The 25,538-nt window shown below is 35.9% G+C and overlaps 1 protein-coding gene across 6 annotated transcripts in view; it reads left to right on the forward strand.

The window, feature by feature from the left end:
- The window catches only part of WDPCP (WD repeat containing planar cell polarity effector), a 154,351-nt gene that overhangs the window by 30,395 nt on the left and 98,418 nt on the right, over positions 1-25,538 (forward strand). For 4 of the 6 annotated variants that reach the window (XM_051614937.1, XM_051614941.1, XM_051614942.1 and 1 more), the window contains exons 3-7: positions 16,884-16,968; positions 18,665-18,709; positions 19,645-19,695; positions 22,148-22,218; positions 22,470-22,529. In XM_051614937.1, the coding sequence (XP_051470897.1) occupies positions 16,908-16,968; positions 18,665-18,709; positions 19,645-19,695; positions 22,148-22,218; positions 22,470-22,529 (288 nt within the window). In that variant the 5' untranslated portion in view covers positions 16,884-16,907. Of the gene's footprint in view, positions 1-16,883; positions 16,969-18,664; positions 18,710-19,644; positions 19,696-22,147; positions 22,219-22,469; positions 22,530-25,538 lie in introns of those variants that run through there. The other 2 variants (XM_051614940.1, XM_051614943.1) reach the window with 2 other exon arrangements.

Consider the following 25,538-nt stretch of genomic DNA (forward strand, 5'->3'; position numbering starts at 1 on the left):
ATCAACTGTTGGGACTGTTGTGGAAATTTCCAGTACTTTTAGGGAAGAGGCTGCTGTGAAATGTAGCAGAAGTGAGGATATGAAAGTGGTATTGGGAAGACAGAAGTGCCTATCTTCTCTCCTCTTCCCTCATTATCCTATGCAAACAAATTTTTTTACAGGAAAGAATATTGGATGTGACAAGCAGACAGCATCAAGTATGAACAAATATACTTAAGCCTTCCAGCTGATACTGATAAGGGTATGAGTAGGGGAAGCATGTCAGAAGAGAACAGATGGTCAGCAATTTAGTAACCCCTGCAAGGTGTCTTGATGCTGGAGTACGTTGTCTTGAGGCAGGCTCCCAGGAGATGTTGAAGAATGTTCAGAAAACCACTGGACAAACCAAATAGAGAGAACACTGCTGCTGTTTACCAGATTGATGTCCCTCTCAGGGGATGCAGGAGTGGAAAGAGAACACCAACTGTGAACCACTGGGAAGGAAATGCTGGGTGTGGCACTAGGCATGCCAAAGTCTTTGCCATTTTTTTTCTCATTGTCTGTAGGTGTGAGAAAGACATGTCTGCTATAATGTGTTTCTCATCCTACTGAAAAGAGATATTCCTGGTTGACTTGCAGCACTGGAAAGAGAAGTTTCAGCTACTCCACATAGTCTGGATGCTGTGGAGGGCACACAGGTGTGGTTACAAGACATGTTTAAGTGTAAAGCAGTGCAGTGAAGGATGAATGTGACAGGCTGCCTGAAGAATAGGCAGGAATGTGTCTGTAAAACTAGAAAACTAACAAACATTCTCTATAAAATTATTCCTTTTGATTTAGAGTGACATAAAACATAAAAAATTCAGCTCAATTAAAGTATGAGGACATCACTTCAAGGAGGTCAGCCTAAGTGCCCTATCTATCTGCTTGAATGTCTTTTTTTAGACAAACCCTGTGTTCTGGTGATTGCTCTTCCTCCTAGATGTATGGCTTCACTAGAGCCATACTCATTTGGCTGAGTTTTCCCATGACTGCTCAATAATAGTACAGAGGGAAACCCACAGAGAATTAATCCAGTCATGGTTGTGCTAATTTCCAAAGAAGCAAGTGAAAATAAGGGGAGATTGTAATAAATGCAATATAAAACCTGTTTACATGACTGACTCTCTTCCCCACCCTCAGCAGCCTGGCCTTACCTCATTCCAGATTCCCCAATTCCAGCTGAAAGCATTTTTGTGAAGAATACTACCAGGAAAATTCCCTTTTTTATCTTGACTCTCAAAGACTTTTATGAAAAACCTTTCAATAGAAAGAAGGAATCTGTCTAAATGTGTTGCTATTGAAATAGGATTGGTTTATAGTCAAATAGTTTGCTGTTCTGAGGACTATACATTTAATCTTTGATCTAGAAATTATTTTAAGAGTGTTCATTGAAGCTAAAAATTTCGATCTCAATGCATCATCTTCTGCTACTGGTATAACCAGGACTGTAGTTTTTCTAACTGAATTTTCTCAAATATGGTTTCACTACCTAATTTCAGGGGGTCTTCTCTATCTTCATTTAGCTGATATAGTATTTTTCAGAAAAAATACTTCGGACAGATTCCATGTAAATGATTTTTTTTTATCTGAATTCAGGGAGGAAGTAGACTGTCCTCTCTGAGATTATAGTGCTAGCACTCTAATAAACTATTTCTAGGGAAGATGCAAACAATTGGGTATTATACCTGAACTATTCCAGTCTGATCTCAAAGAACAGTAATTTTAAGGAAGGTAAGGTAGATCTTCATGTATGAAAAGAGTGCTACTGAAGATTTATTTCCCAAATTTTAGCAAGTGCATATGGTTTGAAGCAGTTCATTGACTTAACGTCTTGAGACATCTCTGAAATGCATCAGAAGCCTGAATCTCAGAATAGTCAAAGGTCAGCACCATTTTGTCTTTATGGGCACTTGCAGCCCTCAGATAATAAAGCACTTCTACATGTACTTTAATAACAGTGAAGAAAAAAATTTATAAACATGACTTTTAGTGCTTTGCCAAAGCAAAACATAGCTTTGGCAAATAAGTTGTTTTGGCACTTTTTTTTAAGCTGTTGTGGAGCTTGAAATGATGTGCTCATCTCTAGGCAAGTAAGTTTCTGAACTGAAGTTGTAAAAATAGCAAGGGTATATTCTTGCAAGTGGGAATTGAAATGATGGAAATATGCCTCCCTACCTCCCCAACCCCAACCCCCCGCCCCATGCTTTTAAAACAGAGGGCAGCTTCTGCCTTTGATCCTGCAAGACCTTCATATTTTCCTAGTTTATGTAACAAACATCCTCCACCACCTTTAGACAGTGACTCAGCCACTGCTTGCAGAGGCTTATATTGCCCTGGTTGTAGGGATTGCCTTTCTTTAGGGATATAGAATACTTTCCAGTTCTTTCAGACTAATGGCTTTCCTAAATATTGTCTTTTCTGCAAAAATGTAAGTATAAATGCATGCTGTTTTTAACAATACTGAGTACTGTTCAACCTGTGCATCATGTATGAGACTAATCCAACTCAATATATTATTCTTATAAAATACACAATTAACTAATTTCAGCCTTTATGCAGTAAATATGTACTTTGGATAATCTTTTCAATGAGAGTAATGCAGACATTACACCCATTCTGATATGCAGATGATGATCCATGGGGGGAAAAGATACGTGTGCATAAGTCAATTATTTCAGAATAGAGTCCTTAATTTCTTCAGGCTCTATAAAAAGAATTTTGGCATCTGCACATATTTATTTTAGAGATATAGGGATAAATCTTCAGCACAGAGCATGGGGAGTTAACCATGGAACATTCATTAACGTTAATGGGATTTCTATGGCTAATTCCCCACACACTGGGTGAAAATTTAGCCCAAAGAGATTTGAAAAGTGATGTTGAGAAGCAAGTTCGTTGGTTAGCCTCATTACTTTCATGTTATTAACTGCTGTATCTACCACTGGCTTTGTATGGACAGTGAGATATTATACTTAACAGTTAGTAATAAGTGATTGTATGCTGAATGCAGATTTTAGTGTGGTGGTAAAAAAATGCAGCTTATGAGCAACATTTGGGTTTTTTCAGAAGAAAAAAAATCTGCAAAGCCAGAGTAGAAGGGGAGGAAAAAAAGATGTTAAAGCATGTATTTTACATTTAGACAATCTCTCATACAGCTCTAGCACCAAAAGAAGGTATAACTCAATTTTTTAAATTATTTTTATTTTTTTTAAACTTAGTGTTCAACTATTGGATCTGACTTCAGAGCTGGCCAGCTCTGAGTAGGGGGTTGGACTCAATGTCTTCCAAGTTCCATTCAGCCTAATTCATTGTATGATTTGTACCTAGTAGAGCATTTTTCTTAAAGCTTTTTTAGACTAGTTTACTTTTGTAAAAGTTAATCGATACAAGATAGGAAAGTAAGTTTCTGTTTATCTTAAAATTTTAAAGAATGGTTGAAACCTGGGCAAACATAACAAGTTATTTCACCTACTAAATTGAGATTATTGTTTTAAAAATACAGACACTAATTCAAAAGTTTATCAGATTTATGTTGCTCTTTTTTCGGAGAATGTGTGTTAAATATGAATATGTGTATGTGCGCATGTGCATATTCACGTATCAATTTCTCTTGTTTCTTAGCAGTATCCCCTTTTTAGGGGAGCTATTGAATTGCGTTTCCAGTTGTTACCCAGAGCAGTGAGTAGACAGCCATTAGAGGGTGCTTCTGTACCAAGGAGCTCTATTTTTTTGAAGCCCCATTTACTTAAGTATTTGTAGATTTAATGAAGAATCATTTTATGCATTACTTAATTTCTTTAATTTCTTTGTGCAGTACTATTTTTGGAATTCAGAGGATTAAAATGTGGATAACTAAGGAGATTCATAGAGGGTGGAATGATTTGAAGCAGCAAAATAATTTCATTTTTCTATGATTCTATGATTTTGTAATGGTTACTGTAGAAGCAAACAAAAAAGGAAATATATACATGGATCTCAGGCAAGTGAAAAATGGGCTGGTCTCTTACCTAATTAATGACACAGGTGAGCATCTGTGCTTTGTAGCACTTGCTTACAGCATTACTGCTCCCTTTAGAAAAAGGTTAATTCATTATAACTCCACTGCATGTATTTGCAGCAATAATAGTAAAATAGATGCAGATTGTAAATTTCTGCCATTGCTAGTACAGATTTTAAAGTAAAACTCTCAGTGAATTCTTGTTTTGTTTGGTTTGGTTTTTATCTCACTGGAATCATTGTGATTCCTCATTCAGTAGCAAACTTTAAAATGTTGTATCTTTGCTGTAAGAACATATAGAGAGCAGACTAGGGAAGTGATTTTAAAGAATCACAGAATGGCTTGGGTTGGAAGGGACCTGAAAGATCATCTAGTTCCAACCCCCCTGCCACAAACAGGGACACCTCCCACTGGACCAAGCTGCTGAAAGCCCCATCCAGCCTGAACACCCTTCCAGTATCTCATCACCCTCAAACGAAAACAATTCTTCCTTATAGCCATTTATCACAGGAATACCATTTTAAAGTCTGCACTTTTGACCCAGGATATTGGTGCAAGGTGAAAGGAGAAGGGAAATAGGAAGATGTCTAAGAGAAAACTGCTGTTACGGAATTAGTTCATAAGACTGATTTAATAAAAGTCATTAAACTTCAAAAGTGGTGCATAGTACAAAGTAACACATCTCAGTTATATGCCCAGTAAAGTCTAGATCATGAATGCTTAGCAAATAAATCTGCCACCTGCAAAGCTTTTTCAAAGCCAGCCTGTGGAGACAGTGATTCTGAAAATCTCCTGAAGAAGTTGGTACATCTTTGCACGAGTATTCAGGCTGAGGATTTCTGATATTCAGCTGCTTTTGAAAGCTGCCAAAACTTCCAGAGACCTTCTTTAGTATAATGTTGATTGACAGCTGGAGGAACTGGCACTGAACTCAGACAGGGGAGCGATAAAAACCTTCTTCAGGAGCTTTTTTAGAATCCATACAGCCTCTTAATCCTTAAACAAAAAAGCTAGCAAAATGTTCCTTCAGCATACATGTCTATGTTTTTATTGCACCTCTACATGTTGATGTGATCCCATTACCTTGTTTCTATCAAGGTATTGCTGTCTCCAATTTTACATACACATAATTTAGAGATCTTTTCTTAGATTGTAAGGGCCCCTCTTCTCAAAGGCAGTATTTCCATTGCAAGAACATTTGGAATTAACATTGGTGAATCTCCCTAATATCATGCTCCCTTACAACTTTGGAATTTAGTGTGCATATATATTTAAGTAATACAAATTTCAACATCAATGGGTGTGTTATTGAAGCTGTCATTCATTGTTTTATAACTAATGTGATTCTAATTCTTCAAAGAGATTATACAACACTTTTAGGTGTTATACTTTTAGCTGTACACTGTCTACTTCAGAATGAAGTCATTTTTTTTCTGACTTGGGAGTAGAATCCAGGCAAAAGTAAAATGTCTTCCTTAACCATGTCAAACAACAAAATAATTTGATATTATGAACATCTTGTTTTTTCTACGTAAAATTTAGAGCTTTGGAAGGAATACCCAGAATGGTAACGTGAGTTACTTGAATATATTAGATTTTGAAGGTTATGTCGTGTCATTTTGAAGGTAGTTTTTCATAGATTTTCAAAGAGATTTTTAAATTAGACTTATGAGAACAATGTAACGACATTCTAAGGATTTCTGTAATGTAACAGTTGATAAAATGACCAGGAAACTTTAGCCCTAATCTATTAAGTATGTTTGTACTATTTTTGTGCAAATCATTAGTACAGTAATTTGGAACAAAATATTCATGTACACCCTCTGCTCACTAGGAGCTTAGACCAACCAACACAGTACTAGCTTTTCCTCTGAGTAGATTGATAACAGGATCTGATTTTAAATTAAGAGCTTTTTAAAAATTAGCTAGATCAAATTTTCTTCTGGTAGCATTTTTGAGTAGCTGTTGTAAATCACTGGTTGAATTCATAACTGGTATTTTAAAATTAAGACCAGACAGGTAACAATGACTGGTTAAATGAAAACAGGCAGTCTGCCTAATCTTACATTATAGTTAACTAATTAGCCCTTCTGCTATTATAATTTATAATTTTAACAGAGTTTGGAGAGTTGATTCCTTTAGTAAACATTTCTTATATTAGGACGAGCGGCTTTGTATTACTTTTTGAAAAAAAGTCCCATAAAACCATCAGTTAATTATGAGAGCAGAGCTTATAAGCATTGTTATGAAAAGAAAAAGGATGTGTGGCCAAATCTATGGATATAATAATTAATAACTAAAGATAGTAAAGTTGCACATATTTTAATTATGTCAATCTTGTTTCCTTAAAATCTGTCCACTAGAAAAACAAACTCAATATACAGCTTGACAAGTAAGATAGTAAGCCTGAAGCCAGATAGTACATCACCATTGTTATCTAAAAAAGTATGTGGTCACTTCTGTGGAGAACCAATTCACATTTCTCTCTGTAATTTAGCTACATGTTGGGAAGATGCTGCAAGCTAGCTGGTTGTTTCTAAGGTATTAAAAGTCATCTGAAAGTCCATTTTACATTTAAAGAAGATTATAAAGCATGTGCACACTCTACCAGTGCATTATTTTACAGAAATTAAGGAGGACTATTAGCCTATGCTGACCAGAAATTAGAGCAATCATATATATTCTTTCAAGACATGAAGCTGGGCTTGATGCAGTGTCAATATGTAGTATATCAAAGATACTAGAATTTTCTGCATTTTGAGGCAGTTGGAGTTGATCATAAAGTGATACCTAACAGTTTTTGTCCAGCAGTGATGGTATTACTAAAAAGAGGAGAGTCTTTCAACAAGATTCAACAAGAGCAAGTGCAGAGTCCTGCACCTGGGAAGGAACAACAAAATGCACCAGTACAAGTTAGGTGATGATCTGCTAGAGAGCAGCTCTTTGGAGAAGGACCTTACAGTCCTGGTAGACAACAAGTTCTCCATGGGACAACAATGTGCCCTTGTGGCCAAGAAGGCCAATGGTATCTTGGGGTGCATTAAGAGGAGTGTCTCCAGCAGATCAAGGGAGGTTCTCCTCCCCCCCTACTCGGTGCTGGTGAGACCTCACTTGAAGTGTTGTGTCCAGTTCTGGGCTCCCCAGTTCAAGAGAGACAGGGATCTACTTGAGAGAGTCCAATGGAGGCTATGAGGATGATTAAGGGACTGGAACACCTGCCTTACAGGGAAAGGCTGAGAGACCTGGGACTTTTCAGTCTAGAGAGAAGACTGAGGGGGAGATCTAATTAATGTCTATAAATACATGAGGGCTGGGCATGAAGAAGGCAGGGACAAGCTCTTTTCACTTGAGCCCTGTGATGGGACAAGGGGCAGTGGACTCAAACTCGAGCATAGGAAGTTCCACCTTAACATGAGGAAGAACTTCTTTCCTGTGAGAGTTACAGAACATTGGAACAGGCTGCCCAGAGAGGTTGTGGAGTCTCCTTCTCTGGAGACTTTCAAGACCTGTCTGGATGCCTTTCTGAGTGATCTGCCCTAGTTTTCTTGGTCATGCTCCAGCAGGGGTGTTGGACTTGATCTTCAGAGGTCCCTTACAACCCCTAATACTCTGATTCTGTGATTCTTTCTTAAGAAGTGTTGGATGATACCCATTATCTTTGGGATCTCTTGCAAATCCTGCAACTCAATCTATCCTTACTATGGATACTTAAATGTATAGGGATTGTGCTGGCAATTACCAAATCTATTGTCTTCCTGTTGTAGGACAGGTTTGAGACCAAAACTGTTTTAAATACCAGTCAAAGGCAACTGCAGGTATCTTAGAGACAGCATGTCTTACTCCGCTCACATAATAGGTAGAATGAAGCTGAACTGAGCTTTTGGCCCTTCCAATGCTTGTATTAGTACAGCAGTCAGGTTGGGTCCCCTACAAAGTCAATGGAAGGAAATTTAGCCCATCAAATTTTCCTTTATGTATATGTTCTCGGACTGCTCCTAACCACTGTGGTAGCTCAGCACTGTCAAGTGGCTATCCACCTTATAGACAGCAGTTTGGTAACCTGGGCAAAAGGCAGGGTTACCTTGGATTTTTCATCAGCAGATTCAGAAAGACTGCATCCCATTCAGCCACATTCAGATGAGTATCACTACAAGAGACATGAATGTTTCAAAAGAGAAGCTCATGTTCTCAGTAAACTGGTAAAATGACTAAGCATCTTAAGTTAGTTCTCTTTGGCAGGAAAGGTTTCTTTTGGTTTTGGTAACTGAATTGCTTAAATAATATTTTGTTGTAAAAAATACTCAAATTTTGGCTTGATCTTTCTCCTCTCTTTCTGTCTCCTCACCCCTTCACCTCAGCTTGCTGCTTGTCTCACACTGTGGACTGGACCTATTTTGTTTGCATTTTTTAGTAAGGTATATTTCTCAAATTACTTACAGACCAAATATTTTACTCTCATGGCTCTCCTGAGAGTAGTAGTTTGCAGTTCAGTATTAAAATCTGTGTATGTTTTGTTTTTATATATGACCCCTCCGCTGAACAATTTCAAATGTGATTAAGAAAACACTTAAATTCATTTTTTTCCTTCAAAGTTTTTTCCTTAACGCATATCTGCATAATTAGAACAAAACAAACTATACTGTAACATTACAATCAGGAATTAAATACTGTAACAGGAAATTTTAGTTTTTTGTCTTTCCTAACTGCAAAGGTGAGTATGGCTTAAAATTAAAAAAATATTAGTCCTTTTCATAGAAACCTGTTTGAAGATCATAAAGGAGTACAAAAGAAGAAAAGCTTTTTGTTTGTGTTTGCAATCAAATCTGTCTTAAAAGGAAGTCTAACACACAGGCATTGTTGGGTTTTTTTAATAATACATTGAAGAAAGCAAGATACAAGTCTCACTGGATTAACCAGAATTCAAGTATAGCAGAAAAAAGACATATTTAAGAATAAATGCTGGCAGACAAGGAGCTCAATGAGCCTTGTAAATGGCTATTCAAAGGTGATATTCAAATATTAGTGAAGCTTAATTTATTGCTTGCCCCATTTATTGCTTGCATCAAAACAAAACAGAATAAAGTAGGTCCATGTAAAGAAACTACTGAAAATTTTTTTAATGGCAAAACAGTATGAAAAAATAATCAATGTATTTGTTCTAATAAATTTATTCAGGTCATGCAATGTACTCAAATACATTTCTGTTTTTAAAGACAGCTTGCAAAGCTGCAAGATTTGTAAATCAAATCAATGTGCTTGCCAATGTGCTTTTGAAAATTCTTTAAACAAGTGCTGTCTTACCATAAGCAGTAAAAAAATCCTAAAGGCGAGAGTGAAAAACAGCTCAGTGAAGAATGTGTTGATACAGCATATAAACAAAAGGAAAACTCAATAGTTGTTAATGCTGTATTTTCAGTGCTCCATTTAAAAACATGAACTGACATCCTTACAAATGTGGTTAGTAGTTTGACAGCTAAAACGGAAATACTGCATAAAAATACAGAATAATTTTATTTGTTTAGATGCATATGTAGTTAAAATTCAGACTGAACTAAGGTTAACTCATTGGTTTGGAATTAACTATTGTTCTGGTAACTATTTAATAGTAGCAGCCCATGCTGCAGGACCAGTTGATGAACTAAAATGTCTGTGCATAGAAGCCTAAGTGGAAAGAAAAGAATTCAGATCTGTTGCTGTCAATAGTAGTGCTGCAAAGCCACACATTTGCTTAATTAATTTCTAGTGTGAGCTGGTGTTCTCAGTTTGAAGACCTGCTGATAGAAACCTCCTTCCTTGTAAACATGAGTTGGAACAACGGTAGGGCAGAAGAGCAAGGACTTTTCTTGTGCTTGAGTAATTTGCAGGTCCTTTCGCCTTTTGATGCTCATTCCTGCTTAACTTTAAAAAGAGATTTTATTGTCTTCTCTTTCGGCTGATGGTAAGAAATCACTGTTATGAAGTTTTATTACCTACTGACCTTTAGTATTGAAACATTGATTTATTTACAACAACAATCACTATCTAAAAGAGTAGTGTTAAGCAGTTTGGTGTTTAGTAGTTCTGTAATTACCTTATGTCATGTGTCAGTGCTGGATATCTGTAGTTTGGATCACTTATCTCCTATCTATCTGGTTAAATAAAGGCCTTCAGGGTCTTTATCAAAATGTGTGTATGAACTTTTCACTCTGTGAAGTAAAAACCTGGGTCAATTATATCTATTTTCTGTGACCTGAACTTTTTATACCCACTCTGTCAGAGAGTTGAGACAGATTGAAATACTTGCCTGCAGTATCAGTTGGAGAATGATTTCTAGTTTCCTTAACATTTTCAGAGGTGTGGCTGATCCATAAACTAAATATCTTGACAAATGGCATTATCTCCCTCAAATTCATTCTGCTTCACTGTTGTTAATCTTATTATCTGTTCAGTTAATCAGTAACTGTCTCTCAAAATAGTGTACCAATAATACATACTGGAAGTGTGTTTCTGAAGGTGGTAGGGATGGTAGTGTGGTTTGGGCAGTATGCAAGAATTTAGTTTCTGATCCTGTCATTATCTACTTGGGTGACAGCTCAGCAAAAAACTGTGCCTCAGTTTTGACATCTGAACAAGCAACTAGGTGGCAACAAGTTACCCCTCTATCTGTATAGTTTTCCTGCAGTATTTCTGCATGTGTCCTTGAACTTCTGTACCTTCTATCTAGTGGATTGAGTTTTAATTTGGAGCTCAGAGGGTGAACTGGACAGTTGTGTCTCAGCCAAGAGTTCATGTCCTGCACAATGACCTGCATGGCTTTTTGCCCATGTACAAATACTGTGTTTTAAAATAATATCTCAAACACTGATGCTTAATGATGATATAAGTTAAGTCTGGTGGCAGTTTATTATTACTGTTTAATGACATGATCATGAGCTTTGCTGGGGTGGTAAAGGAGACGATCATTGCAGAGCCAGTTGCAAAATCAGGGCCTCAACATCTTGAATGCAGTTTAAATAGCTGAGCATAAATTTATTAAGTCCAAGATAACTGCAAAAGACGTAATATTAATTGATATTGATGGGAAATAAAATATTTGTTCTATTTTACAGTATTTACAGAATTTTGGTGTTCTTAGTATGTGTCAATACTCTTAAGGTTCTTAAGGAGCTATATGTGTATTTTACAGTTAAATATGTAAATATCTTAAAGTATGAATACTCAGTAAGTATAAATGTCATTGCACAAAAAGGATTCTTTTCAGGCTTACAAGACAATAAAACAAATCTCACAAAATTAATTCAATGGAGCATGATGCAACTTCACAGCATATGGGAATAAATTTACAATGTATAATTTTCATGCCGGAATTCTTTAGTTATCAGATAACGTATTTCCTTTCAGTGATTATTCTGCAAGCCATATTTAGGCCTTTCTTACAATAGAAGCTTCACTGTGTATTTCAATACAGAGTGCTTTTGTGTGTTACTCACCCATCTACAAAATAGTTTTCCTATTTAGATTCGGGAATTTAGAATAGGGAAAAGAATTTGCTTCATTCATGTGCTTGGCAAAATATTCTCTGTCATCAAAGTCTGAAGAGAAAGTAAGTATCATTGAAGAGAAAGAGGAGCAGCATTACATATTTGCCTAGAATAAATACAGAAGCAGTGAATATTTGCCTAGAACTTAAGATTTATGTTAATTGAATAACTTATTTACGTTAGGTGAAAATATGCTTAAATCGTTATCATAATATGAATTATTATGCAGTCAGTAGATTTATAAGAGCATGCCTGTATTTCTACTTCTTAAAATCAGAGGTTGACTTCACAGACATGGAACCTGATTTTCATTTATACCACAAAATCTACACTTTTCTGACTGGAAAAGGGATTTAAAGGAGAAGTAAATAAATATACGAGTAAAGCCCACTATGCTACTAAAGATAGCAAAGATCTCGGGCAAGGAGTTATGAGGAGGGGCTGACCTAGGCTCAGAAAAAGTAGCTGCAGGGGAGGAGGGTTCCGAGTTCAACAAGCATTGAAGAAAAAGGGAAGAAAATGAAAAACCCCAAGTCTGCTTATAAAGGGGAAGGTGACATACTGCAGTGATGATCTGGGAACAGAGGTATTGCGGAGCAAAGGAGGGTTGATCAGATATCAGTGGGCCAGCTGGAAGAGGTCTATCCATGGGTGCCAACAGAGCTGAAAGAATGGGAGCTACCAAAGGCAGCTTGCAATTGCCATTACAGAAGAATTCATATATGCATTTGATGCATATATTATCAAGTCAGTCTACTTTATGCAGTAACAGCATTTTTTGTCTAATCTTGAACAACAGAACAGCATTCACTGCTGTGGTTAACCCCAGTCTTACTGTAAATGGGACTCCAACCCTGACTGCTCTTTATTATGCACTACAGAGCTACCTCTTAGGATACACACATCTCAGACTTTGCCAGTGCAAAATAAAAGATAGGGACTAGAACATCTACTTATCAGAAAATGTAAGTTAAATTTCCCTAATTGAATGACATTAGGAAGAAATTCTTTAGTGTTAGGATGGTGAGACATTGGCACAGGTTGCCCAGAGAAGCTGTGGATGCCCCATCCCTGGAAGCGTTCGAGGCCAGATTTGATGGTGCTTGGTTCTAGTAGGAGGTGTCCCTGACCATGCAGGAGTTTGGAATTAGATGATCTCTAAAGCTTGTCCAACCCAAACTAATCTATGAATGAAACATTTAAGAAATGAAGGGAGAATAGCTCATTTTCTGTATAAATCTACAAATTTCACCAAAAAAAGTTACTTGGACCTGAACTATCCTTATATATTCCTCATTTCTGGTACTAAGATGCCCACCTGCTCGTTTGCACAACATTTGCAGGAATCATGTGTTTTAGAGAATTTCTTTTCACAAAAAACAAAACAGATTATTAGATTTAGCTTTACCAATAAAAATTTTTAAAAGTTACGGAGTGACACACAGACATAAAACTATTAGTATACATGTATACATTTAGCATTTGGTGGAATAAATTATAGGTGTGAAGGAAGGATCTGGATGGCTTCAGAATGCAAAATGAAGTTTTACAAATTCTCATTATTTTACTGACTTTATGTCTGTAGGTGCTTATTCTGTATCAAACAGGTTGTGGCTTCAGGCAGCTGTAAAAAGTAGAAGCCAATATTGTAAGAATGGGGAATATTTTGCAATTATTATCTATGGGAGCATGAGAAAAATTGGTGCTGGTCTATTTTTAAATGAATAATTACAGTAAATATTAAGTTAGTGTAGCTAAAAATGTAAAAGTATGTTTCAAAGTTTATTTTACATGATTTACCCAAAGAAATTGTATCAACTTAAAGCATACAGCAAGCAGCTAATCCAATGCATATAGTTCAATCCCAACTTTATCTTACAAAGTCAAATATTACACTTGTGAATCATACCTGTGCTGCAGGGAGTTCCTCTCCTTGGTGAAAGAGAAATTGGTCACGAAGAGGAAGAAAAAAGATACAATGATTTCTGCTCCAAATATTCTATCACAGAAACAAAGAATAAGTTGTAGGATGACTTGATGACCTTGTTTGCTGAACATTTGGTGTCTGAGTTACAAATCAGACAATGGGAATGAGCTGTTGTGATACCAGAGATAGGATGTTAACTTTGGAGGGGAGGAGGAAGGGAGGCAGAACTAAAATCGAGGGTAGTCTGTTCTGGAATCCAGCTAGTAGAGCTGTTTTGTAATTAATCCAAACAAACAATCAAAAAACCCATGTTTTTCTGAAATAGAGGCCATTGTGGCTATTATGGTTTCCATTTTACTGAAAAAAATTAGACCCATAGAACATGAAAGCAGTCTAGAGTAGGAGGAAACATAAAGGGATCTGTGCTGATTCTTGTAAAATAATTTCTGGTATAGTATTTTTTGCCAAGAAAGTCTCATACCATATGAGTAGTAAAAATAGATTCTGCAGAATTTTCTTTGGGAATTTTGTCCTATAACATCTGCCCAAACCCATGTCTGAAGCACCTTGTCTAGTATGTGTGCACATTACGGCAGTAGTTTTGTAACTTTGCTGTAGTGTAGAGGTACCTGCTTTCTGACTAGCTTTGTATTTTACTTTGTTTCTGCTCCTAGGAGTGTGTCCCAAACTACAGCAATATTTTGGAGGGGATCCCCTTGCTTATTGCTCTTTTGCTAGGAACTCTGGATTTCTGGAGCACATTGGCCTACCTTCAATGGAATAAGCAGATGGTCATCAAACTCTGTCCTGCAGCCTGGCAAGTTATAGGATGAACTCTTAGGGGGACTTGGGGTAGTGTTATGACACTGAGCCATACCTCTGGAACATTGTACATTCTGAGAGGTGCTTTTCTGAATACATAAAGATTATCATCACCCTCATCCCATTATAATGATGCAGTAAATGGTGAGAAGTAGTTGTGTAACTCTGAAAGTTGGTGTGTATTCCTTCAAAAGGAACAAGAAAGAATAATTCCTCTGAACTAAATATTTAGACTTTACAATGGCATATTTATTACAGAAATAAATGTTCTCTTTATTATTTTTTTCTTCTTTTTTTTCCCCTGTATTATAAGCTATTTCAGATTATTGTTAGTTTGGGGCAAATGTCCATTCTCACTGGCACAACAGTAACCAGCATTCAAATAATTAGCTTATTCAAATTCAAATAATAATTGTGAGTGCTCAAAATCAAAAGAAGAGGGGGAACAAACAGTTAAACTCAAGACCAGAATAATTGACAACATCTCTTTTCCCTTTTTAGGTACGTGGAGAATTTTGCTTCATCTAGGTTATTCATTGCAGCACTGAAATCCAGTTCTTTAGAAGTCTTTGGGTTTTTAACGTTTTCTTAGAAATTTTCCCTTTTTCTCATTTTTGAGGGCATTTTTTTTTTCAAGTACATGTCTTGGACACTCTGTATTTAGTGCTCATTGGAAAGCTTCCTTCTGTTTTTTTGAGAGTTCTCTCTATGTCTCCTACACTCAGTGAAAAAACAAGGAAAGTTTTCTCTGCTCTGTCAGTTTGTAAGGCAAGTAAAAAGTTATGGGATAGTTTTATATTCAGTAGGAGGACACAACTGAAAGGCCCCCTGGAGCCTACATACAAGAACTTTGAAGTAATTTGGGAAATTTATGTTAGATTATTTGTTATGTCAAAGTTTCCTCGTCTTACCTTGTCTTCTTGGCAGATGTTCCTTCTCTCCAGCTGAATGCATCATCTGCCAATCAAAGGTGTGGGGTTTTTTTTTAGTCAAACCATGATCGGATTTTGAGAAGTTCACTCAATTCGGTGGCTTCCTATTAGTGAGAGATTCTAATCTAGGATGTATAGCCCTTGGGGAATGCAAGTTTTGTTTCACCTGCTAAAATAAGAAGGTAAAAAAAGAGAAAACAAATAAAAAAATTATAATGGAAGATCTCCTTTTACTGTAGTCCACATGGAAAATGAGGAGCTGCCTTCATCCATATTTATACCAAAAATGGTTCCCATGTTCAACAGACCACCATGCTACTAACCACCTTATATTTTTTTTTTAAACCTCATTCTCGCCCAAGATGAAAGGATATTCCATTTACTAGATGTGCATTGTTAGCTTTTAATTTTTGCCTTTTTGCTTTTCTTTTAATAGAACTATGGGTTTAGTTAAGTCAGCAAGACTTTTTGTACATTTGGAGAACAGTGTAAAGAAAATGCTATTTCCACTTGGTGCTATTTCAGTGGATTAGGCAGTGCATCAAAACATACCTATTAGCTTGGGTGATAATACCTCAAGGTCTCATAGATCTGCTGGGACTGTGATAGCTTCCTTGATGTGACCTGAGATTCTTTCACGTATTTTTAATCATAGTACTCTTGATATAAATGTCTGATACTCTATGAGATTGGATTTCTGCAATCATCTTGTGATTGATTCATTATCTAGAGGCCACTAATGGAAAGGAAATGAAGAGTCCACTTCAAAAGAGAAAAAGTTCAAGTGCAGTACCATACCAACAGTGTTTCTTTAATGTGCTGTATTTGTGTAAATTCCCCTTCAGAGTCCAAATTGCAATGGATTCTTGAGGTTAGTGAAATAAGTGAAAGTAATTGGTCTGATGGTCCACTTGTAACTACAGCACTGCAGGACAGCAGAAGTCATCTCTTGGTTACTGTGTCTCAGAAAATTCCCAATGCTCCTTTTAAACACAATGCGTCCTCTAGTGCAAGTATTCAGATGGATGGCTCAAATAACCACACAAACAGTTTAGAGCTGTAGTCAATATACATAATATTTCAACTCCTATTTTATATGTTTCACATATGTTGTTTTGTCAGTTTTAATGGATTTAATATAAGTGCTCTTTTTGTGTTTAGAAACATAATTTCTTTCTATTCAAACCTATAAATGTCTGCAAGTGTCATGTGTTCAAAACTGTTTCTTGACACTTCCCATGTACAGTGTTTAAAAAATTTGACATGAAAGTAGAATTCTTCTGTTTAAGTCAGGTCTTTAAGTAGTAGCTTTGCTTTTGCATGTGCCAAGGTAATAACCATTCAGTAAAATAGATTGTAATGTGTATATGAGAATCATCAAGCATAAGTTATTTATTTTGCAGAGTAAAGAGAGAGCAGCTGTATATTTAAAGAAGAGTTGATTTGTCTCTGATGTAAATACAGACATGTAGACATACACATTTCTTATCCTGTGCTTTCCCATGCATTATTCATTTTATTGCAGTTGAAAACTACAACTTGCATATCACAAAATATTATCAGTGACAGGTTCTTCTAGCGCTTAGTTTCCAAAATAATGGCAGTTTCACTGGTGATAGAGGGCAATTAATTTGTTCATGCAGTTTCCTTTCTTCTTTTGATAGCGATAAGGCTCCATCTGCCACCAGATGTCTTTTTGCCTGACTGAGATGTTTCTGTGGTCTTTGAAGACTAACTTACATATTAGAGGTGAGCTGTTACCTGTTACTGAAACAAAACAGCAAAGTGTGTTCATTAATATTAAAGTGATATAAAATTCTGAATACCCAACGTAAGTGGTTTTTATACTTAGGGGGCAAAAAAATTAAGCAGCAAAACAATGTTTAAACTTGGTCATCTTCTTTGCTTATCTCATCATAGAACTGGAGCATCCTTTCAATTAAAAAATGTTAAGCTGATATTTACTTGGATACATTCTCCTTTTTAGGAAGCTAAGCCCTTCTTGACTGTAAACTTCAGTTTAACAACCCATTTGGGTGAATGAAGTTAAATAGTCAAGTGATTTGCAGAGGCATTGTGATTTGTACTTAGCATGAAAAAAAAAAATCACGGCATGTTCTGGGTATTTTGCATGATTATTTGAAATGTATACTTACAAGCATATATTTATCTTATTAATTGATTGTTCCACTAATTGCTAACTATTATTAGCCATAGTATTAATTACTAGCCATGTAGAAATGATATTAATTGGTCTTGCCTTGCTATTGCTAAAATACAATACTAAAAAAGCAACCCACTGGTTTATAAGTGGACTATACGAACATGTTATTTGTAACACTTAATGCCAATTGTAGTGTACAATACTTTTGTTGCACTTTTATTTTTAATATATTGACAAATTGGATGTTAATGAATATTCAGTTGAATGTTATTATTAAAATTGACTCAATATGTCTTGCCATCCCATTTTGTGAAAACTGTTCTGTAAAAACAATGAATATTAAAAAGTCAAAAGTTTTATTTCTTAGAAAAGTCTGAGAGTTTAAGTAAGCACATAGTTATGATCTATTGTAATTAAAATTGTACTGTGGCCTACTGTGCCTATTTTCTGCCTTTGACCTTCTTGTCTCTGTCCATTTATTAATTGCCTACAGACTTCCTCTTAAAACTCTGAGGCAGAAGAGAGGACTGCTGTCTTGTTCCAAAAGCTGCCTGCCATTGCCGTATCTTCCTATGCTCCTCAATGTGAGGAATTTCTCCCTGTCTGAGTTTAGGAGACAGATGTGTCAAACTAATTACTTTTTAAAAATGCCACTTAAAGCCATACTGAGATCATGTTGGTGGAGCTTTCTGTAAAATACCTCAGTATTTACCAGTCAGCCATGTTAGGAACTGGTTGGTTAGGCTTGCAGTGTACCTGAAAACACCAAAATTCCTTCGCCCTAGGAACCAGGTAGGCAATAATACCTACAGATTAAGAATGCTGGATCCTTTTAAAGGGCAGCTTTATAACTTTATGAATCTTTAAAAAGTCCTGCTGACTCTACCTCAACTGTATCAGTCATCAGGAAACACTTATAATTATTTTAAGGTACACTTTTCACCGTGATCCTTACTTTTCCTTGTGAAAGGACACAAAAGATTCTAATTAGGAAGGTGGTAAATGTACTTCTGCATGTTGGCAGGTGGAAGAGAATCAAAGTGTATGTGAAGAGAAGGACAGCTCGAGGAAAAAAAAAAAAAAAAAAGGACCTGTCATATTCTCCTTCTTGAAAGTCATACTGGTATTCAACTATATGCTGTAGTTTTTTCACTGTCACTTGTATTTTGACACCTAACTCTCTGCTACAGCTAGCAAAAATTGAGATGCCGAACTTTGCTTGCTAAAATGTGTTTTGCTTCTAGTGTCACATTAATAATTAAATATACTTACATTGTATAGATGAAGATATTGGGATCCACCAGTACTATAACAAGAAAGAGCCAGGTAAAATCTAAATAATGTTACTAAAACTAAACAGAACATCCAAATGTTCACTCTCTGACACTAACTGCTTTCTCTGAAAAATGCAGCTTTGAATTTCTTGTTAATATATTTCTATAGCATAAGGAAGCACAGAGATTCTCTCCCCAGTTATGTCAGTATTTACAATCTTTTTATGTTACAGAAGAAAAAGATTGGAAAAATACTGACATAAATATTGACATGTTGAAAATAAAACAACCTTTATGTCATTAGAAACCTCAGTGGGATTTTATACTCTGCATTCTTATATTTTACATTATGTTTTATGTTCTGTTCAGCCCTTTCAATTGCTGCAGAAAACCAAAGCACCCACTACCGCTCCGGTGGTTGGGAATTTGCTGAAATCCCAGCAGAGGGCATCGTGAATGCGCCAGAGTGCCAGCCCTGGCCTCCTCCATCCATCCATCCCTGCCTGGTATCTGAAATGGCCATTTCAGAGTGAACGATCAATTTTCTTTATCTGATTAATCCTGTTAATCCTAGAAGTTTCACGATGGGCCAAAAGGTCTGTTCGTCTAGAGTTACTTCCTCTTTGCAGCCAGGTTGGGGCGGAGGCCTGTGCAGGTTTCCCGCGAGCTGAGTTCCTGGTTAATACGCGGCCTCCATGGCTCTGCTGACAGACTGACTCAGCCTCTCCTCGGGGTTCAGTTGCAGCTCACTTCACTATCTTGATGAGATTGGAGGCTCAGTAACGCCGGCCCACCTGTTGGCCTGTGTAAGCTTTTCTTTCACTGCAAATTTAAGATACTTGCCTTACGAGGTGAAAACATGGGGGCTGTCTTAATTTTTTGTGAATTTCTGTGTTTTATTAAACTGTTTGAATCTTCTCTAATATTAACATTTGCTGACAGCAGCTGTAAGGATTACCATTCATTTTTTTGTCTTCTTTCCTTCAGCATCACAGATGAAGCATGGTTACTTAGAACAGAAGCAAAAGCTAGCAGAACGTAAGGACACTTTCTGAGTTTCTTGTTACAATAAGAACAAATTATTGATTTGGATTGGTGATGCTTCTGGAAATGCCTTGAAATAACCTCAGACTGCTTCCAATGTACCTTTCTGCACATGCCATCTAAGATAGTCAGAAAACTACAAAGCACAACCTAATTGAGAAAATTAATTATTCCTTCCTGGTGTATTTGCAATCTTGGTGTTTTTTTTTTCTCTGTGTCACTAAGCATGGTAGAGTGTATTGCGTCTCAAATCCACTGTCAAGAGGAATCTCAAAAATAATCACAATTCAGATTTTTTCTTAAATGTACTTAGCAGATGAGCAATAAACATTTTTCAATCCGCTCCTGAGTTGAAATACCAATTGCCTCAAAATTGAAAATTATAACTAAGTTATTTTTGACAAAAATGAAATTTTATTTTAATAATCTGCTGCCTTCAAAGAACACATTTAGCTTTGAAACATTTACACTGTTGCTGCATTGTCTGGTTTAAAGTAATTTCAGTTTATGCTATCACACAGCAGAACTGTGACAATTAAAGATTTTTATATTAGTACAACTTTTCTTTAGTTTTACAACTCCTGCATGGTCATTATTACTCAGAGCATTCATTAATGTTCATACATTGTCACATGACAACTCTGAAAAATCTAACTGATTTTTAGACAACTTCAGAAAGTAGTATATATACTGTAAGAATTGCCTTAACATTTTTATAATGATGAAAATTCCTGTGGAATTGTGTTTGTGTTTGAAGGCAAAATGTGCTCTGGAAGGATAAGCTATTTGCAACTCCATAAGGTGCCCTTGGAGCAGGTTGAAGCCCCATGGGTATAAAGGTGCATGCAGCCATGTGCTAAATCTACACCTGCTGTGGAGGGCTGTGTGTCTGTCAGAACCAACAGAGCTCTGCAAAGGTGGGAAAGTGAGAAAGCTTTATAAGTAGGGAGGAGTACAATGGATTTACATCCCTTGTGCTCTGCGTAGCATTATCTTACAGGTGCTGCCTGTGTGAAAAGAGAAACAGGCCCAGATAAACCCTGTTATACAGAAGCCCCAGCTGTTAACTTATATACATGTGACATGCAAAAGGAACCCAAACTAATGTAGCTTGTTGCTATAAGTATAGGGGTGGCCTAGCCACAAAGTACTGTATAGCACATTTCTTAAAGGATCACTGGGTCACTTTATTCACAGCTGCTGACTTGTAGGTATAGTTTGGTATCTGTTTAGGCAATTTCCCATTTTGCATATGTGGATAAATATTTACGAAGGCACCCATTGAAAATGTGATCTTACATGCCTAATTAATATTATCGTAACAGTTCCACCAACACTGGCTTCAGTTCAATAAAATACAAAGAGAAGTTGTATGTTGGTGTGCTCTTTTGTTGATGTATGAAATCCTTAATTTTTTCAGTCTATAGCACTTCTGTTGTAAGTTCCTCTTTGCAGGGAGGTTTAAACAACTGTTAAGTCATTCAGTCTGGAAGCTGGCATACAAACTGACTTTGGAGCTCAAAACTTCATCAGATTTCCTTTAAATAAGCTAGATTTTTAAAAGACAGTGTGTTCTAGTTTCTTACTTTATACTTGTGAGCAGAAAACTGCCCACTTTTGAATGATGACATTTCACAACTTATTAGAGCCTAATTCTCAGCTATGAAAGAAGCCAATTACTAGCAACTGCAGAGGAAGCAAAGGTTTGCGTCCTGGTATTAAGTATTAATGTTTTAGGCCAGAATTGTCACAATAGTTGGCTGAACATTTAAAAAATGGTTGAAAGACTTAGCAGTCATTCAGTTGCTTGCTTGCTTGACTTGGTAGGTTCTTCAGACCAAGTTTCCAAGAACAAATCATATATATAAATAACTGTATTCCATCATATAAGTTATAGTGTTCAAAATTACCTGTTAATTCCTCTATCTATGCAAATATTCGTGCATATGTATTTTGCAGACACGTTAGTGCTTGCTGTTGGGAATTAGGCAATGAAATACTAGTTCAAAAGAGTAGTATCTGTTTAGGATTTGATAAATTGAATCTGAGTTAACATACTGAATGCAAGATGCTTTCTCATTGCAAGTGCTTTGCAGCTGAGTAAGGTATTACATCCTGAGAGCTTTGTACAAAATTGCCATGGTGAAGTCATGATCAGTGTGAATATTTCATGCTAACTGTTCCTATGATAGAGCCTTTCAAAAGGATATGTTTTGACAATGCAAACCATTAAAAACCATAGCCATTTCCTTTCAATTAGAGTAAGTTTTCTATTTTAAGTAACTCCTAAAAATCTTTGTGTTTCCACAGAAAAGAAACTTTTTTTTTCCATTATGTGTATATGTATGTGTGTACGCATACATACACATGCATAATATATACACACAGTTGCCTGTATATACACATTTCTCTGGTTTATTTGGGGTTTTTTACTTTTATTTGACAGCTCGAGATTACCCTTGGATACTGAAAAACAAGCGACCAGACAAACTGCGAGATACACTCAAGGAGGTGGAGGTAGGTTTCAAGAAGTTTCAAAGTACAGCAACATATAATCTGGTTTTCAAACCTCTTTCATCAGCTTTAATTTTCATAAAGACCCAACTCTCCCAGTGATGATAAATGTGCTTTTGTCTGACGGGCTGTTCTAAAACAGCTGCATCTTTGTGTGTCATGCTTCATCTATAAACTTGAAAATCAGAAGTTTGTTAACTGATAGTGACAATGTGTACTGCCAACTCCACTCTCTGTTTTCTCTTGTCCTTTAGGACTTAATGCAAAACAGTCAATGTATGCTGAGCAAGTGGAAGAACAAACATATCTGTCAGGTAAAATATTTTTAGAAGCTCGTGCAATGTTTGGTCAGTGGAGCTGAACAGCCATTCTGTGATTGATGCAGTAGTGTTAAAATGTTAACCAACACAGAAAATCATCGGGGGGGGGGTGGGGGATGGTGTTAATGTATGGGCTCTTATTACATAGATGGTGTTTATTTAAATTTCTAACTTGGAATAGATGCTACAAAACATAAATCTGATTTTTATCAACAAGAAAAATTACATGAAAAGGCCCTGATTCTGTGTGATTATTATTTGTGGGAACTAAAAGCATTCTGTACCTCAAAATAGCAGACTAAGGGAGCAGTTAAAATATGGAGGTATGGAATCTGTTATATTACATTTTTATATCTTGTGACATGTCTGTCACAGATATTTTTACTTTGTGCTTGTGTAATATGGGAGGGAAGCTGTAACTCTAAACCAGCTAGCTCATTGACCAAGTTATGGAACAAAAGATATTGTGACATGTGGCACACATATAGCTATGCTCTCTGTCTATGTAAGTTCCACATATTGTATACAAAAGATAAGGTTTCATATCTTTGTTAACATAGACCAGTAGGGTAGGTGGAAGATGTGAACATGACACATGCTCTAGCTCATGTTAATCATGAGCTCCTTCTGAAAAACATATGTATTTTGTAAGTTTCTGCAGTCTTCATTGTTCACGAGGAATGTGCCTTGTATTTGAACTTGCTTTGGTATGGGGAATACTTGTAAATATTACTGTTTCTAAAAAGAAATGTTGTTCTAACTTTTATGCTTTTTAAGATTATTAATAATTTTTAAATTCTAATTCAGGTAGTTCCAAATGTGTGTCAGCAGGATTAATATTAAATATTAAAATATTATATAGCTGAAATTTCCAGAAATGTCTTTAAGAATAGCAAAAATTTTAGATACCTGACATGCCAAATATTATATTGTGGTATTGTATCACTAATAAAGATACTATTGTCTAAGCTACATTTGCCTATCAGATCTTATCACTAGTAAAGGTATATAATTCTTGCACAGATTATATAGTATATATCTGTGAATGTTAATCTTCTATAATTCATTTAAATATTAATCATATGCTAACTTAGATGATTTGGTTTTTTTCTGTTGTTATTATTGTTCTGATTGAGAAAGGAATTTGTAGTGAGTCAATCAGCCATAAGTGTATTCATCTGCTTCCCAGTTTTCTGTCTCTTCATTTGCTTTCCCCATCCATTCTGCCTCTATCATTTTCCATCTATCTGCATCTACCTGCATTCCTTTCCAAGATATACTTTGGAAAAGGAACTTCTTGCAAAAATTTGATCATCCTGCCTTCATAATACAGCATTTTTGGTTGACTACCAATGCTGTATGAAACCTTTTTTTTTTTTGGCTTAGCATCCTCCAAGTAGTTTCAGGCTTACATAAACAAAAGGGAAACAAATAGAACTTTACTCACTTTTTGTACAAGATGGGAAACAAAAGAGATGGATGTTTTTATCTTAGTATATTAGGTCTGCCTCTGTGTAGGATTGAATCATGTAAAGGGGTAACTTGATAAATTGAGTCTTTTTTAGGGTATTTAGATGACTTGTATAGCCTGAGTAATAGTTATAGTATAGCTTATAACATAGGTAGAGTTAAAATTCCAGGTAAAAATCATAGTAATCTTTCTCTCCTTAATTTCTGCTTTTGATTTCTCAATCACAAAACAATTTTTTTAATATAACAATGGCTGATAATCAAAGTCTCCTACAAAGTTTAGAATATTCTGCCAAAATAATTGTTATTCCACTTTCTACCTTCCTGAAAATATAAGCTTTCTAACAGATGGAAAAAAAAAAAAAAAAAAAAGGAAAAATAACTAATTTGGGAGATTCTAGAACAGAAAAGCTGCCTTCTATAAATTTTTATGTCAGACAGTTTTTCTGCTGCTCATCCATCTTTGAGCATTTTGCAGGAATATCTGGACTCTCCCTTTTTGATAGAAATGTTCAGAAGCTTCTGGAAAAGATGTATATATATATTTTTAGTTCTAAGTAGGAAACTCATTAAGTGTTTCAGCAGAAAGTGCTTATTTGCGTAATATTGAGATCTATGTCACAGCACTACTGTATTCACATGCTATTTTGGATGGGTACCAGAGCAGCTGCTAGTGGAAAGAGTTCATTTTTGCAGTAACATTCTAGTGAAATAGGAAGCAACATGTCAGACTAACAGCACGGAGAGCATGTAGTGAATTATCCTTGTCTCGTAATTTTCATTGATTTGGGCTAAATCTGAGTGTATGTTTTAATTATAATATTTTTTTACCACTTTGGTTTTTAATAGTAACACAATGTCAAATAAATTCATTTATAACATTTAAAATATTTACCTCAACAGCTATCACATTTTTCAGTACATGCTCTATGTATTTGTATATGCCATATCTTTAGATCAACCAGGAAGGATTCCCTTTGTGTTGTAACAACAATGTGGTATCCAAAACTTCAGTGGCTGTTGTACTTTTCGCAAGGCAGAACAAATGGAAAGAAATCAGAAAGGTCATACAATGGTAACAAGACTATCATGTAATAGAGTAGTATTTTGTGGAAAACAAGCATAGGACTGCTGCTGGTGTGCCTTCTGGAACCTAAACATCACTATTCTTAATATCTCATTGCTACCTCCAGCACTTCCAACTTCAGGCAAAAATGGGGGGGGGCTATAAATTTAAACATGTATCTGCTAGAAATGGGTGCTGTAATGTTAACTATGTGCAAATGACCAATTAGACTTCATGCATATGCCTCAACAAAAAATATAGTTAGTTTGCAATGCAGATGAACTTGTGCAGTCTATGAATGTATTTCTAGAAATTGGTTCTCCTATTTGAGTTTGTCTAGAACACTGTAATACTGGCCAAGCTTTCTGCTTTTCTTAATGTTTCATTTCAGGCATCAACATTTCTCCTGTTACTATTTTTTATACAATCAGTGTATTGTAAGTTTTATATTTACTTCCTTATCCGTT

The sequence above is a fragment of the Apus apus genome, chromosome 3, assembly GCF_020740795.1.
Source record: "Apus apus isolate bApuApu2 chromosome 3, bApuApu2.pri.cur, whole genome shotgun sequence".
Classification (NCBI taxonomy): Eukaryota; Metazoa; Chordata; class Aves; order Apodiformes; family Apodidae; genus Apus; species Apus apus.